This window comes from Gadus chalcogrammus, chromosome 7 (assembly GCF_026213295.1).
Source record: "Gadus chalcogrammus isolate NIFS_2021 chromosome 7, NIFS_Gcha_1.0, whole genome shotgun sequence".
NCBI lineage: Eukaryota > Metazoa > Chordata > Actinopteri > Gadiformes > Gadidae > Gadus > Gadus chalcogrammus.
Genome location: NC_079418.1, coordinates 24,526,039 through 24,539,428, shown reverse-complemented (window position 1 = coordinate 24,539,428; position 13,390 = coordinate 24,526,039). Strand labels below are relative to the sequence as shown.

General features: G+C 45.9%; 1 protein-coding gene across 3 annotated transcripts in view; it reads right to left on the bottom strand.

Annotated features, from left to right (window-relative positions):
* cadm1a (cell adhesion molecule 1a) overlaps positions 1 to 13,390 on the bottom strand; it is a 259,787-nt gene that overhangs the window by 20,737 nt on the left and 225,660 nt on the right. For all 3 annotated transcript variants that reach the window (XM_056595050.1, XM_056595052.1, XM_056595051.1), the window contains exons 7-9: positions 10,374 to 10,470; positions 6,753 to 6,925; positions 1 to 64 (exon numbers count right to left, since the gene is read on the bottom strand). The exon at positions 1 to 64 is cut by the window's left edge and continues 38 nt beyond it. In XM_056595050.1, the coding sequence (XP_056451025.1) occupies positions 1 to 64; positions 6,753 to 6,925; positions 10,374 to 10,470 (334 nt within the window). The remainder of the gene's footprint in view (positions 65 to 6,752; positions 6,926 to 10,373; positions 10,471 to 13,390) is intronic.

Here is a 13,390-nt window from a genome sequence, read left to right as displayed (position 1 = left end):
GTGGTGGAGGCGGGGGTGGTGGAGGTGGTGGTGGTGGTGGGTAAAGGGGTGGTGGTGGGGGCATCTGGATGGGGAAAACAAAAAGTACACCACAAACACATGATGGGGCCGGCAAAAGGAGGAGTGCAAAAGTAACAAAAAACGGCAAAACGACGCACAAAACTTAAAAAAGGATCAAATAAACTGGGCCACTGGGAAAGCATGGATAGGAAGGGGGGGTGGGAGGTACGGCAGCACTCAATGTGAGTTCCCCCCGCCCGGTCTCCACCTACTGGCAGCAAGGGAGAATGAGATGAAATATATTGACTACGGCGGTGGGCATTCCATTGTTAGAAAGTGATTAATTGCATAACGAGCACACGGGCAGCAGCATGGCCACTCGTGGGCGTCATGGTTACGGGGCGATCAATCTCGACAAACAAAAACAGGAATAATGCACACTTGATACCTTGCGGAGAGAGTTGAACACTATGTCACTGAAGAACGCGGTATCTGGCGACAAACAAACCCGGAATCCAGACAAACCAATGAGTTACATCGACGGCAACATGGAGGAAACCACCTCTGTAATAAACCGTGTGCGTCCGCTCCCGTTGGACTCTTGCCTTTAGCAAGAGTCCAAGCCTTATTTGTAATTGTTTTATTTCATTAGACAGGTAGGACCTCTCCCCCCTCTCCCACACACAGAAACACACACACACACACACACACACACACACACACACACACACACACACACACACACACACACACACACACACACACACACACACACACACACACACACACACACACACAGACACCTTCAACCTGGGCCGACAGCCACAGGAGATATCAACAGTGACAGTTCCCCTGTGGAGGCAGAGGAGGTGTGGCCGTAAGCAGCCGCAGGCAGCTCGGCCCTGGTTAGCAGCCTCCGCATGCTGCTGCTTTCCTCCTGGATAGTGGACTGACCACCGCGGGGCTCACGCAAAAGGTGCAAGAATCGAAAAAAGGGGGTGGGGAGGAAAAAAAGAAACCAAGGGAGACAAGCAGTGTCTTTCAGGGGTGTTTTTTTTTTTATCAAAATGGGTGGGGGAGAGAGAGAGAGAGAGAGAGAGAGAGAGAGAGAGAGAGAGAATGTGTTGCTAGGGAGCAACTCATCGTGCTACCCTACAAAGGCATCTCTTCTTAGATGAAATTGGGACCAAGATGAACAAGTGGAGTGCCTTGAAAGTAAACTTGGCTTGAATTGTTATCCTTTAAAAAAACAGATATTTCTTTGAATGTTGGCAGAAGAAAAAAGACACATTGCAATATCAAAGACAAAGTCAACAACAAAAGCAAAGTTATGCTGCAGACTTGTGTCTATAGCTACGCACTGAGGACAAAAAGACCGTCTTTTCGTACCATGAGCAAGTAGTGATGCAAAGGTGACGTCAATCTCTTCCATCGGTCCTCCAATGCAACAAACAGAGTTCCTGACTCATATCCTCATCACAGCCCCATCACCATGTCAAACGGACCTGGTGATGCGGCCAAATGAGATGTAAAACCATAACATTGCGTCCAATTAGATCAGGCTTGTTGGTATTTTTGATGGAACAAGGACATCGAATGCCCAAATGCTTTGAATAAGGCATCCAGTTCAGTTAAGTATTACATGTGTACTTATAAAACCTTCTGCAAGGACAGAGTCTATATTTTATTATGCATTCCCATCCAAAGGAATGAGTGAAAGCACCAACACAACAGGGGATGTTAAACGTAAGAGAAACGTAGCATGAACCACAGCTAACCAGAGCTTCCTTGGGTTCTCGTTTGAGTTGACGAACCGACGTTATTCTGTTTCATCTCCTGCACAGATAAACCCTGATTTTGGGTGTACTTGTAATCAAAAGTGAACATTTAGTTTCATTTCAATCTGGTTAATAGTGAATAAAAGGCAGAGGAGGTAAAGATCTACTAAGAGGAGCTCTGTCTTCCCTTAGGGCACATTGGTTGTTTGTGGTCTTGAGGATTGTCTACCTCCAGGGCAGAACACAGTTGTTGCCCCACTGGCTGCTTGGCTTTTAATATTATCAAAAAATATTGTTGTTTTATTCTTCCTCATTAGAATTAGGATCAAACAATAAAAAAGGGGAAGGCAGAGAGGTCTATGTAGCCCCTCGGAATTCGGCCTGCAGCAAAAGTTCAGATGCAAATCATCAAGGCCTTCAGGTGTTGCAGATCAATACTACACACACTGTGCTGAGGTGGCAGTTTTCTTAAAACATGCACCTTCCTCTTGTTTAATTCACCTAGTGTTTAAAAAATACTGCTCAAAACCGAAACAAAGGGCTTCTGTGCGGAACGGCCGATGGCTGTGGAGGTGGTCCGATGGGGGGTGGGGGGGGCTGGTTGGGGGAACGTCTGGCAAGAGGAGAAGGTTTGCACTGATGAGTTTTCGCACATGCTCAGGAGATCAGGCTCACTCCAGCCAGCTCGGCAGTGGTTCCACTTAATTGGTTTTATCCCATCATGAACTGCGAGGGGCCCGGGCAGATGTTCGGGATCAGTGTCAATAGCTCATTAAAAACTTAGCAGCGACGAGGCGGGAAAAAAAGGAAAAGATTAAAGGCAACAGACTGGAAGACTGGCCCCGTGTTTACTGCATGTTTTGGCCCTGCCTTCTGTTTTTTGTGTTTTCTGCGGCTAGCCGGTGCACGGATATCAAACAATACTGGAGCTGATTAGCTTTCAGATGTGGTGCACGTTTGAGTTTGCTCTCACTCCTTGCTGACTCACTGCACTCTTCATTTTTTTTACATTCATGATTTATGAATTTTCAAGAGGGGGGCTGAGGTATCCACTGACAGACTTGTCAATAGAGTATGCTTCGCCTTTAATTGGGCAGGTTTAGGGTTTAATCATATGTTAAGCCATGCTGTGTCCAGAGGCACATGTAAGCCATTCACATAGGCACCCTGCTGCTGTGGTCAGCAGAGTTAATTCCTTATGACTCCTTTGGCCCCCTTATTTTGGACCTAAAAAATCAGTGAAGTGATTTTACTGTTCAGAGTCCATTTAACATGGAAAGGTTTTCAAACAATGTCATCACAGGAGTCCCTCTCCTTCCTTTCCCATAAAGTTAGTAATCACTATTAATATATTATTTGTTTTCAATGTTCTGCATTGAAAACTAAAAGCAGCATAGGGCGGTGCAATGTTTCTTTAATGTCTTTTACATTCCATTATACTCCTGAGACAAAGAACCAACCAATAAAAAAAAACGAAACAAAACCTACCCAGAGCAACAACATCTAAACCCCATCTAATAGTCAGCGAGGTAGTGGCTGCACTGAAAAAAGCAAAAAAAATGAAATGAAAAACCCTGCAATACAAATTGGCTTCCGTTCCAAGACCGCAGTGAAGGCACTAGCCTCTGCCGTTTCCGTCAGCGCACAACACGTCGTTAAATTTAGAATATTACGAAAAAGCCGTTATCCAACGATGTAACCACAAGCTTTAGAATGCGAGCTGCGAGCTGCCTGCTCCCATCTCTGAGCCGGGGGGGGGACGGGACGACGGTGCCATCGGGAGAGTCCCCCTAGGCCGGCCCGGACAAAAGCAACCGGAGGGGCTCCGAGGAATGAGTGAAGACATAAAGGAAGACGAATAGAGCGCAACAGGGTCAATAAACAAGCCGCTACCATGCAATAAAAAATTGGGCAGTATTGAAGCAGGCGCAGGGAGGCAAGTGAGAATTTAGGAGCCAGCTCTTTTTATTGGCTGTAAAAGAGTGCCGCTGTCAGGCGGGAAACTGCGGCCGCCGGTGCTGGGGGTGCATGAGCTGCGCCGCCGCGGCAGGATTAATCGCCAGGGCCTCGTGGCTCCTGATGCATTTTGGGAGGTGAATGGAGAAGATGGTGCACGACATCAAATGTTTGGGGATATTCTAGTGTTTAGGTCCGAGCAGGCCGATCTGCAGCCTGCCCGCGGTTGTTCCTTGAGCGGGACGCCCTTATGAGTGTCTTCTAACGGGACATGATATTGTTTTTGCTCGACCACTATGATCGTTTCCTTAGGCCTGGCTTTGGGCGACTCTTGGGATGAGAGAGGGCGAGGGGCTTTTGTGATGGCCCAGCACGCTTTTTATTCAAACTTGTTTTGTAACATGATTTTTGTACGTGGACCATGGACCGTGGTGGCGCTGGCGTTTAGGTACCTTATTAGAATTGGGGAAGGGGGTGGGAAACATCAAAAGGCTGGCTTTTACAGAAGCTTTCTTTCCTTTAATGGTTGTTGGTATTATGTCACAGGCCTTTTAGTTGTCCCAAATATTGCATTACTGTGTTTATCTTTGTGTGTGTCTGTCGTTTTTAGTTGATCTCCCCATGGGGGTGAGGGGTGGGCGTCCGAGGCAGCATCAGAGCAAGGGAGTGAGACAGAGCAAAAGAGAGCAAAAGAGAGCAAGAGAGAGAGACAGACTTCCAAGGCCACCCCCACGGTGTTGTGCATGGTCTGAGCCAGATTCACACACAGCTCTGTACAATTCACCAACACATCGTAATCTCAGTGGGGGAGTGTTGTCTTTTCAGCAGGTTGGAGTATGCGGACAAGGGTCAAAGCAGAAGCAGCTTCTGTCATAGTCCTTTCATTTCAGACACACACAAACCGCACAGACACACACACACACAGGGAACACAAATAAATCCCACTGCGATTTGAGAATATTGAGTGATTAAGCGATCCGTCCTTCCATACTTTAATATATATTTATACATATATCATATATACTGATATATATGGACTGTTAGCAAATGTGGCAAAGATGATTTGTGCCTATGTTCTTTCAAGCGTACCAATCTTTTTTGAGGTGCGCCTACGAATGTATAGAACAGTATTGTCAGACATCTGCTATTACACAGCTGTTGATTGTCACTGAGCAGCTCATAGCAGCTTAGTGCCTATACAAACACACACACACACACACACACACACACACACACACACACACACACACACACACACACACACACACACACACACACACACACACACACACACACACACACACACACAGGATACATGATGATTGAAAAACCTTTGTGCATTCTAACGTTCTTTCAAGTTATAATACGTTCTCATTCCTTCCATTGAGGGAATGGTGAACATTTAAAATAAAAGATGTGTGGCTCTGTGCAACTGGTATTTTTATCTATTCAAGACTATCTTTTGTTACATTCTTCAGTCCCTTATTGTTATGGAGGCGATGAATATTCAGGCAGAAGAGCCGCAAATCAGGTACAGAAGTACTGTTGCCGGCCTTTGAATAATCAAGGCAATTCTCTTTTTTTTTCTTGAATAATGTATTTTCACCTGCTAACTCCCCCCCCCCCACACACACACAGGCACAGGAAAAAAACTATTTTCTTTCAGCACACTCTTGTCTTTGAAACTGGTAATTATGATTATGAGAAAAGCAAAGAGCACAGTGAAGTACTGTGTATGCACACACACACACACACACACACACACACACACACACACACACACACACACACACACAAACGCACGCACACACACACGCACACGCACACACCATTAGCAGACACATAAAAATGTAATTGTGTTTACACGAAGACACACACACTCACACACAAACACACACACACACACACAAACACACACACACACACCATTAGCAGACACATTCAAATTCAATTGTGTGTACACGAAGACACACACACCCCACACACACACACACACACACAAGTGAATAAAAGAAAGCGTACTCTATCCATTGCAAACTACTAACAGCTTTCAGGTAGCAGGTGGCGGTATAAGCAGTATCGTAGTGACCATGTGCTTCTTGACAGTGTTCATCATTAGCGCTCCGAAGAAGCCTCCCTTTAACTGGCAGACCGTCCGTCGCTGTGGACACTTTATTGTTAGTTCGAGAATAAATGACAAAGAGACGAAAAATAAAACAAGCGGCACAAATGTTTTCACTGTAATAATTACCGGTTAGAAAATAATTTAAAAAGAAAAAAGCTAAACGACTCCTCTGCGTGCTGGCTTGGCACCTACGAAAAGCAAAGATAGCGAAACGGTAATTTGGGCGGCCACAGCTAAATGAGCCCATTAGAGTGTAACGCACGGAAGTCCAAAACGTACTGAAGGTTTCAGAGCATGGGGAGATAATGTTAGTGGCAGGGGGGGGTGGGATGTGATGCTCATATATATCTCTATCTATACATATGAAGGCATATATGTACTTATAGATGCTATTAGATTAGAGGAGCTTGAGTATGGACGTGATAACTGTATGGTTGACATGAGAAAAGTGGCATTCATTTCATCCGAGGCTGTAAACAGTCATAGATCTCAGAAGCCTCCGTGTCGCCTTGACAACAACCCTGAAAAGAAAGTGTTCATGGGCAGGGATTGGAGGGGAAAAAAATGGAGGGAAGGGAAGACAGGAGAGAGAAAACAGAAGAAAGTCGTGCTTAATAGGAGAAAAGCCATGGATGAATGGGGGCGTGATGGAAGGGAGTCGGGAAAATAAGGACGGAAGGAAGGCCGGCATGAAAGAAGGCAGGAACAAAACACCAACGAAGGTAAGGCATGAAAGAAGACATCATTACTCATTAAAGAACGAAGGAACAAAGGTGCGCATCCAGGCAGGGGATGAGCGGCTGGAGGGGGGCAAGTTAAAAGATGAAAACAGCAGCACAACAACGGACACACACACACCGCCACCCCCCCCCAAACCCCTCACGAGGGCATACCGTAGACGTAGAGGACGTAGTCTTCGTAGGCCTCGCCCACCGTGTTGGTGGCCACGCAGCGGTACGTTCCGTTGTACGACTTGTTGAGGTTCTCGATGTACAGGTCGCCGCCGGTGATGACGGCGTGGGACGGGAACTCGTCGTCCACCTTCACCCAGTTCACCTTCTGCGGCCTGAGAGGAGAGAGAGACAGCAAGACCTGTGCTTACCGTTGGATCACTTAGCGGACGCTCTAATGCCGCTTTTCCACCGCACATGTAGCTCGACACGACACGACACGACTCGACACGACTCGACACGGTAGCAGCGCGGGTGCTTTTCCACCGCAAATAGTACCTCCGGGACGTGGGCGGGGTCGTCTGCGCGAAAGGGCCGTGACGTATTTTTGTACGCGACGCAAACAACACCTACGTAACCCACACATGGACAGAACCCACATAACAACAATGGAGAACATCGATGCGATGGTATTCGTGTTCGTATTATTAGCTGGCATGTTGAAGAAGTGGAATATGTTGGCTGCGGCGCTACTATGGCTGTTCTATCGTTACCAGCATGGTTGCCATGTCGCTCTCGTGACTTCGTCACACTCTCTGGCCAATCAGTGGCCGGCCGTCTGCCGACGTCACCTTTTAGCATCGGCTCAGCCGCTTGGAACCTAGAGCGAGGCGGTACTAGAAAAAGCAGCCACTTGAGGTACTAGATCGCGGTGGAAACGCAAAAAAGGCGAGCTGAGTCGAGTCGAGTCGAGTCGTGTCGAGCTGGTACCATGCAGTGGAAAAGCGGCATTATATGCAGCTACCGGCGGTGGATGCAGATACCGGGGTCTTTCAGGAAGCTGGGAGAAGGTGAGAGGCGTCTGGGAGACCTTGGTGATCAAACTGAGTACCTTTTGGCGAGGACTGGAGTGTTCTATTCACTTCACCCATGCCAACCCCTCTGATATACTATCACGCTCGGCTGTGAATACAGAACGCCGAGCGTGTAGTAGCTCATGTCTTTCGGCCAAAAACAGTTCTTGCCAGGATTAAGCCACTCTTGGACACTTACTAAGAAATATTTAGCGAGTTCATTTCTCTGAGCTGTGTGCAGCTCTTTTTATTTCACCCTTCGTTAAAGTGTAGTAAATAGTTTCTGACATTTATGGTTTGTGTGAATGTGTGGGTTTGCTTTGCAGCTCCACACCTGTTTTTGTAGCATTGCGTCACGTGGCACATTGTGACTGCCATTGTTCCTCCTACAGTACAGCACCAGGGGAACTGAATGCAAAGTGCATTGTTACATAAGTTAAAGAGCCTGTGAGAAGGGAAACGCTTTTGAAAATGCCTCGCCAATACACAGGGAAAATCTTGATACACGAGGCAGAAAAAGATTTGCAAGAGAATACAACTAATTAGTTTAAAGTATGAATGTATCTAAGCTGGACCTGTCATAGACTTTGACCTCATCTTTGCATTTGACGTAAACATTTATGACACCTATTAGTTTCAAATTAAACAAAAATGGCACAGTCTTCACAGAACCACCTCAATATGGCTGGTGACAAAGAAGGAAAAATAAACATCATTCCGAGGACCAAAACACCTCCATTTTGTAAAGGCAACCTTCCAGGACCACCGGTGGTGGCTGTTATTTCCCTGGAGAATGACTCTCTCTCTCTCTCTGCCTCCCTCGCTCTCTCCCCCTCTTCTGTTGCCTCGCATTCTGGCAGTTTAACTCATTTTCCTCCATTTGAAATAGATCAGATGGGGAATGGAGGCAGAGTACATGAGAGAGGTAATTTAAAAAAAACAGATGAAAGCAACAAAGAAAGAGAAGGATTTTAAATGAGAATACAAAAAATTGTAGTTTGGGCCCAGCCGTTACTGAAGGGGAAAAAAAAGAAAAATGAATATACAATGCAACATTTAATGGCTGGTGCGGGTGATTTTCAAAGGGAAGATTGGCTTGGAAAGAATAATTCAGACACAAGAAAACCCAGGCACATGCGCACACACACACACACGCACACACAAACGCAAACACCTGGGAGAGGGATAGACAAAAAAGATTTGGGAAGGAAGTGTGTTGGTGGAAGTAAGGAGTGGGTTTAGGAAGAGTGGGGGAGCACATGGGAGAGGGAAAATAATAACAAAGAAATGTGCAAAAGCCCGCAGAGAGGAGACGGACAGACAGACGGACAGACGTGAGGAGAGACGACTCCAGGTTGGAGAGGAGCCAGCAAGGGGAGGGGAAGGGAAGTGTTCGGAATACAAAATATAGTAACACGCACGCGTGCTCACATGCACACTTTATCTGTGCTAATGACTCCAGAGCTCGGGACGTTTTCATGAAAATGACTTCCAAATTCCAGCGCTCAGCGGAGATTGTTTCCGGCATTCTCAAGCGAATGGGGGGTTTTGACAGGGGGTCTCTAGTATCAGGGAGAAAACTACATGGTGGTTGTAGGTCAGTGTACGGAAAAAGTACACGTGGGATTTTAGTGAATTCTTTGCAATTGTATGTGTGCTAGTCTATGTGTGTGTGTTTTAAAGTGTGTGCACACAAGTGCACTTGCAATTTAAACCGTTTTAAAATTGATTTAAAAAGGTTTTTGTGTGTTCATATTTAATTTTTTTTTACATTTGCATGTAAACCCCAGGAAAATGGAGTTTGCATGTGTGTTGGTTTACTTGTTAATATGCATGCGTGTCTGAGTGTGTCTGTGTGTGTCTGTCTGTTTGTGTTTGTTTTTGCACCCAGGTGCGGACACTGCAGGCAAGTCACAAACCCCATGCAAACTAAGATCTGAAATGTCAGGAATAAAGGACTGGGCTTATGTTTTAACCTGTTTTAACCGGGTTATGTTTTAACCTGATTTCTCTTCAAGCAAAGAGAAATCAGGTTGAAGGATTTTTATCTTTCCTTTTTACGAATTGTAAACATTATATTGTATAGAGCATATCATTGCATTAAAACGTGATGAAAACTATAAAGATGATATCAACCATGACCTTTTGTTAATTTTGGGTGGATAAAGTTGCAAATAAAATCGAGAGTACCATTAAATATAAACTATAATACTGATGGTGTGCCATATGCTGCATGTATGTGATGGCAGGAGGACGTCACATGACAATCATCATCCAATGGGGATGCGTTGGGCAGCCGTGCCAGCAGCACAACACCTGCAGCGCAGCAGAGGGACGCTAATAAAGAGAGGAGGCTCAGCTGTTGTCATTTACTAACCTTTGAGGTAAATGCGTTAAAAATAGCCTCTGCAATCTGCACTGTTGTCAGTATTTGTTAGCGCTGGTCCATAATAATGCATCTGCATGTACGGCACATCTGTGGCTGTTTGTGTGAATGTGTGTGTGTGTGTTTGTGTGTGTGTGTGTGTGGGGGGGGGGGGGGGGTTTGTGCGTGTAAGCCTGGTGACTGTGGGTTTGTATGTATGTATGAGAGACTGTGTGTGCCTGTAAGTGTGGACAGAGTATGATTATGTTAGAGAAGGTGTGTGTGCGTGTGTGTGTGTGTGTGTGTGTGTGTGTGTGTGTGTGTGTGTGTGTGTGTGTGTGTGTGTGTGTGTGTGTGTGTGTGTGTGTGTGCGTGCATATGAAGCTTTGTGTGTGTCCAACTTACTGGGGTTTGCCTTTAGCTTGGCAGGTTAGCTCCAGGTTCTCCCCCTCCCTCGTCAGGCCCTGGGGAAACTCCACCACTATCTTCACCTCAGGTTTGTCTGTTGGGGGTGAGAAGAGAGTTAGAGAGAGAAAGAGAGTTAGAGAGACAGAGAGAGAGAGAGAGAGAGAGAGAGAGAGAGAGAGAGGAGAGAGAGATTGTAAACATTCCACTAGGTTGCTATTATAATAGAAAAAATCATATGAGCTTCTTGACATCCAGCCCTGTCCATTTCTCGCTCGTCTTTGCAAACCCTTCCCGAACCAGGAGTGCTTTCCCCTTCCTCTGATTGGGGAAGAGGAGGGGGGCGACAAACCAACTGACCACAGACCCATGGCACTGTAAGATGACCATGTTAAAAACATGCCGACAACACTGTGCCGAATTTTAACAGACACACCTACAAACTACAGGTGAGAAAGAGAGAGAGGTTGGCCTGCAAAGGGAGAGAGACACAGAGGGACAGAGTCACAGTGAGACACACAGAGAGACAGAGAAAGAATGAGAGAGAGAGAGAGAGAGAGAGAGAGAGAGAGAGAGAGAGAGAGAGAGAGAGAGAGAGAGAGAGAGAGAGAGAGAGCAGGAGACACGCTCAAACTCAGACACAGAGGGACAGAGATACAGAAAGAGAAACTAAGGCAGAATGAGAGAGACAGAGGGAGACACGCACAAACACAGATGCAGAGAGACACAGAGAGAGAGAGAGAGAAAGAGCGAGAGAGAGAGAGAGAGAGAGAGAGAGAGAGAGAGAGAGAGAGAGAGAGAGAGAGAGAGAGAGAGAGACACACAGAGACACAGACGGAGCGAGCGAGCGAGCGAGAGACTGAGATGGAGAGACAGACATTTTCTGATTCAGAGAATCTGAGCGAAAGAAGAACAGCGGGCGAGAAATATAACACTGCGAGTGTACCAACTAACTTTTTAATGCTCTCGGTCGATTCGCCGTGCAGATGCAGCATTAATATTTTAACATGTTAATCCTAACAACTATGTGGTGGATGGGAGCGAGTCACTCAAGACGGACCCAATGCCCAACAGGTGATCGCCAAGCGGAGCTTCCTTCATTAGAAACTCTGCACTGGTTCATTAGATCAAAACAGCCCACTGTTTCATGATCCACCTCTCTGCAGTCCAATCAACTCTTATTTGGCAGATTTGGCTGCAGTTTTGGCCCCTCCCATACACATGTATAGATATATATAATATATATATATTAAAAACAGCAACATCATATCGATTGAATTTCAAACTGCAGAGCCTGAGGTTAATGGATTTATTGAAAGGCAGCATCAAAATTCTTATGAAAATAAACATAATATAATAACTCCAAGAATTGCTCTCAGAAATTTCAAACTAAAACCGAGGCAGGGGTTGAAATTGGCTGCGTGAGCGAAATTGAGGAGGGTTAGATTTGACGACACAGCAGGATATCTTTGGCCATCTCTGCTACACGTTTTCTCGGTTGTTGCTTTTCTCATTCCTCGGCCCATAGATAATAATAGTCGCCTTTCTGGTTTGTTTCTTTAGGAAGGGGGGGGAGGAGGGGGATAACGCTTGTTTGTAAAAATGTAAATACAAAAACAATATCTGAGGAATCGGTTCTCTGTTGACAAACCATAAAATAAATCAACAGAGAAGCTCCCAGTTCTCTGGATGTGATCTCATATGTAAAGCATTGGCAGGTTTTGTATCTGTGTGGTGAATGTATCCAATGTTACAGCCTTCATATCAGTCTCTGCAACATTAGAAAAAGACTGCATCAGAATAAGCTTGCGTTTGGTTTTAGCTATTCATGGCATACAAACAGAGATAATTTAAACCGTTATAAGGGGTGAGAATTTGCCACAGAAGTCTCCCATTATAGTACTACCTCAAGCAAAATATTAAAATGACGATTCTGCCTTTCCTACCCATCGAGGCTTTGATCACCGGATTAGCTTGCTGAACGTTGTCACCAATGCTATGCAAGGCTTGGACAATCGTTTTTTTTTTAATAATGACTTTGGGCTACAAAATGCCAGGTCCACAAATCTTTCTTGACAACATGGGAAAGATTGTCAGCAGCAGTTAAGAACTCAAGGATTATGCTTACACATGAGGTGTTGGATCTATTGAAGGTCCCATGGCATGCTACTTTATGTATGCTTTAATATAGATCTTAGGTGGCCCCGAACACAGTATTTGAAGCCGTTCCCGAAATTCAGCCGTGGTGCAGAATTACAGCCACTACGAGCCAGTCGCACATTGAGCTTTCTCCAAACGCGCCGTTTCGTTGTCTGTAGCTTTAATGCGGAAGAGAGGGGCGGGTCAAGGAGGAGGGTGGGGGTGTGGCCCTGAGCAGCTTGCGGCCACGGTACCATGCCCTCTGTTTACAGTGGATGTATCGCAAAGGCGAGGCGCACACAGCCTTTGGCCGTGTTCTGTAAATATTCTAGAACACTCCGGGTACTCCGGCGTGAGTCCTGGAGCTCTATATCTAAATAATATCATATTATACATAGATATATATATCATATAATATATATTATCACGTCCAAAAGCTGTGTGAGCCTCCAGACGATATAATGAATCTCTAACGACTGCGTCGGGTTCTCCGACGTCTCTGGTTCTTCCACGTCCACATCAATCTGAAGTAGACTGAACCACGACATGATTGTTGACCGCGGTTGTCTCCCGCCGGTGCCTCGCTGCCGAGGCAGAGGGCAACGCTTAGCACCACCGCCTCCTGCAGCCTTAACAGATAGCGTCTGCCCGAGTGCATCAGACTTAGGTAAAAAAAAATTGAAAAATGACTTTGATTTGATGCAAAGGGCAGTGATATATATATATATGTGGTTTTAGGGGGGGGGCTGGAGGGGGTCATGTCAACACGACTGGGTGTCTAACTAATGCTGGCCGCTGACCTTTGCGGTCCGTCAGAAACAACCTTTGGCTCTTCCATTAACACGGTGGGCTGACACCAGACAGATCACGCTACTTCT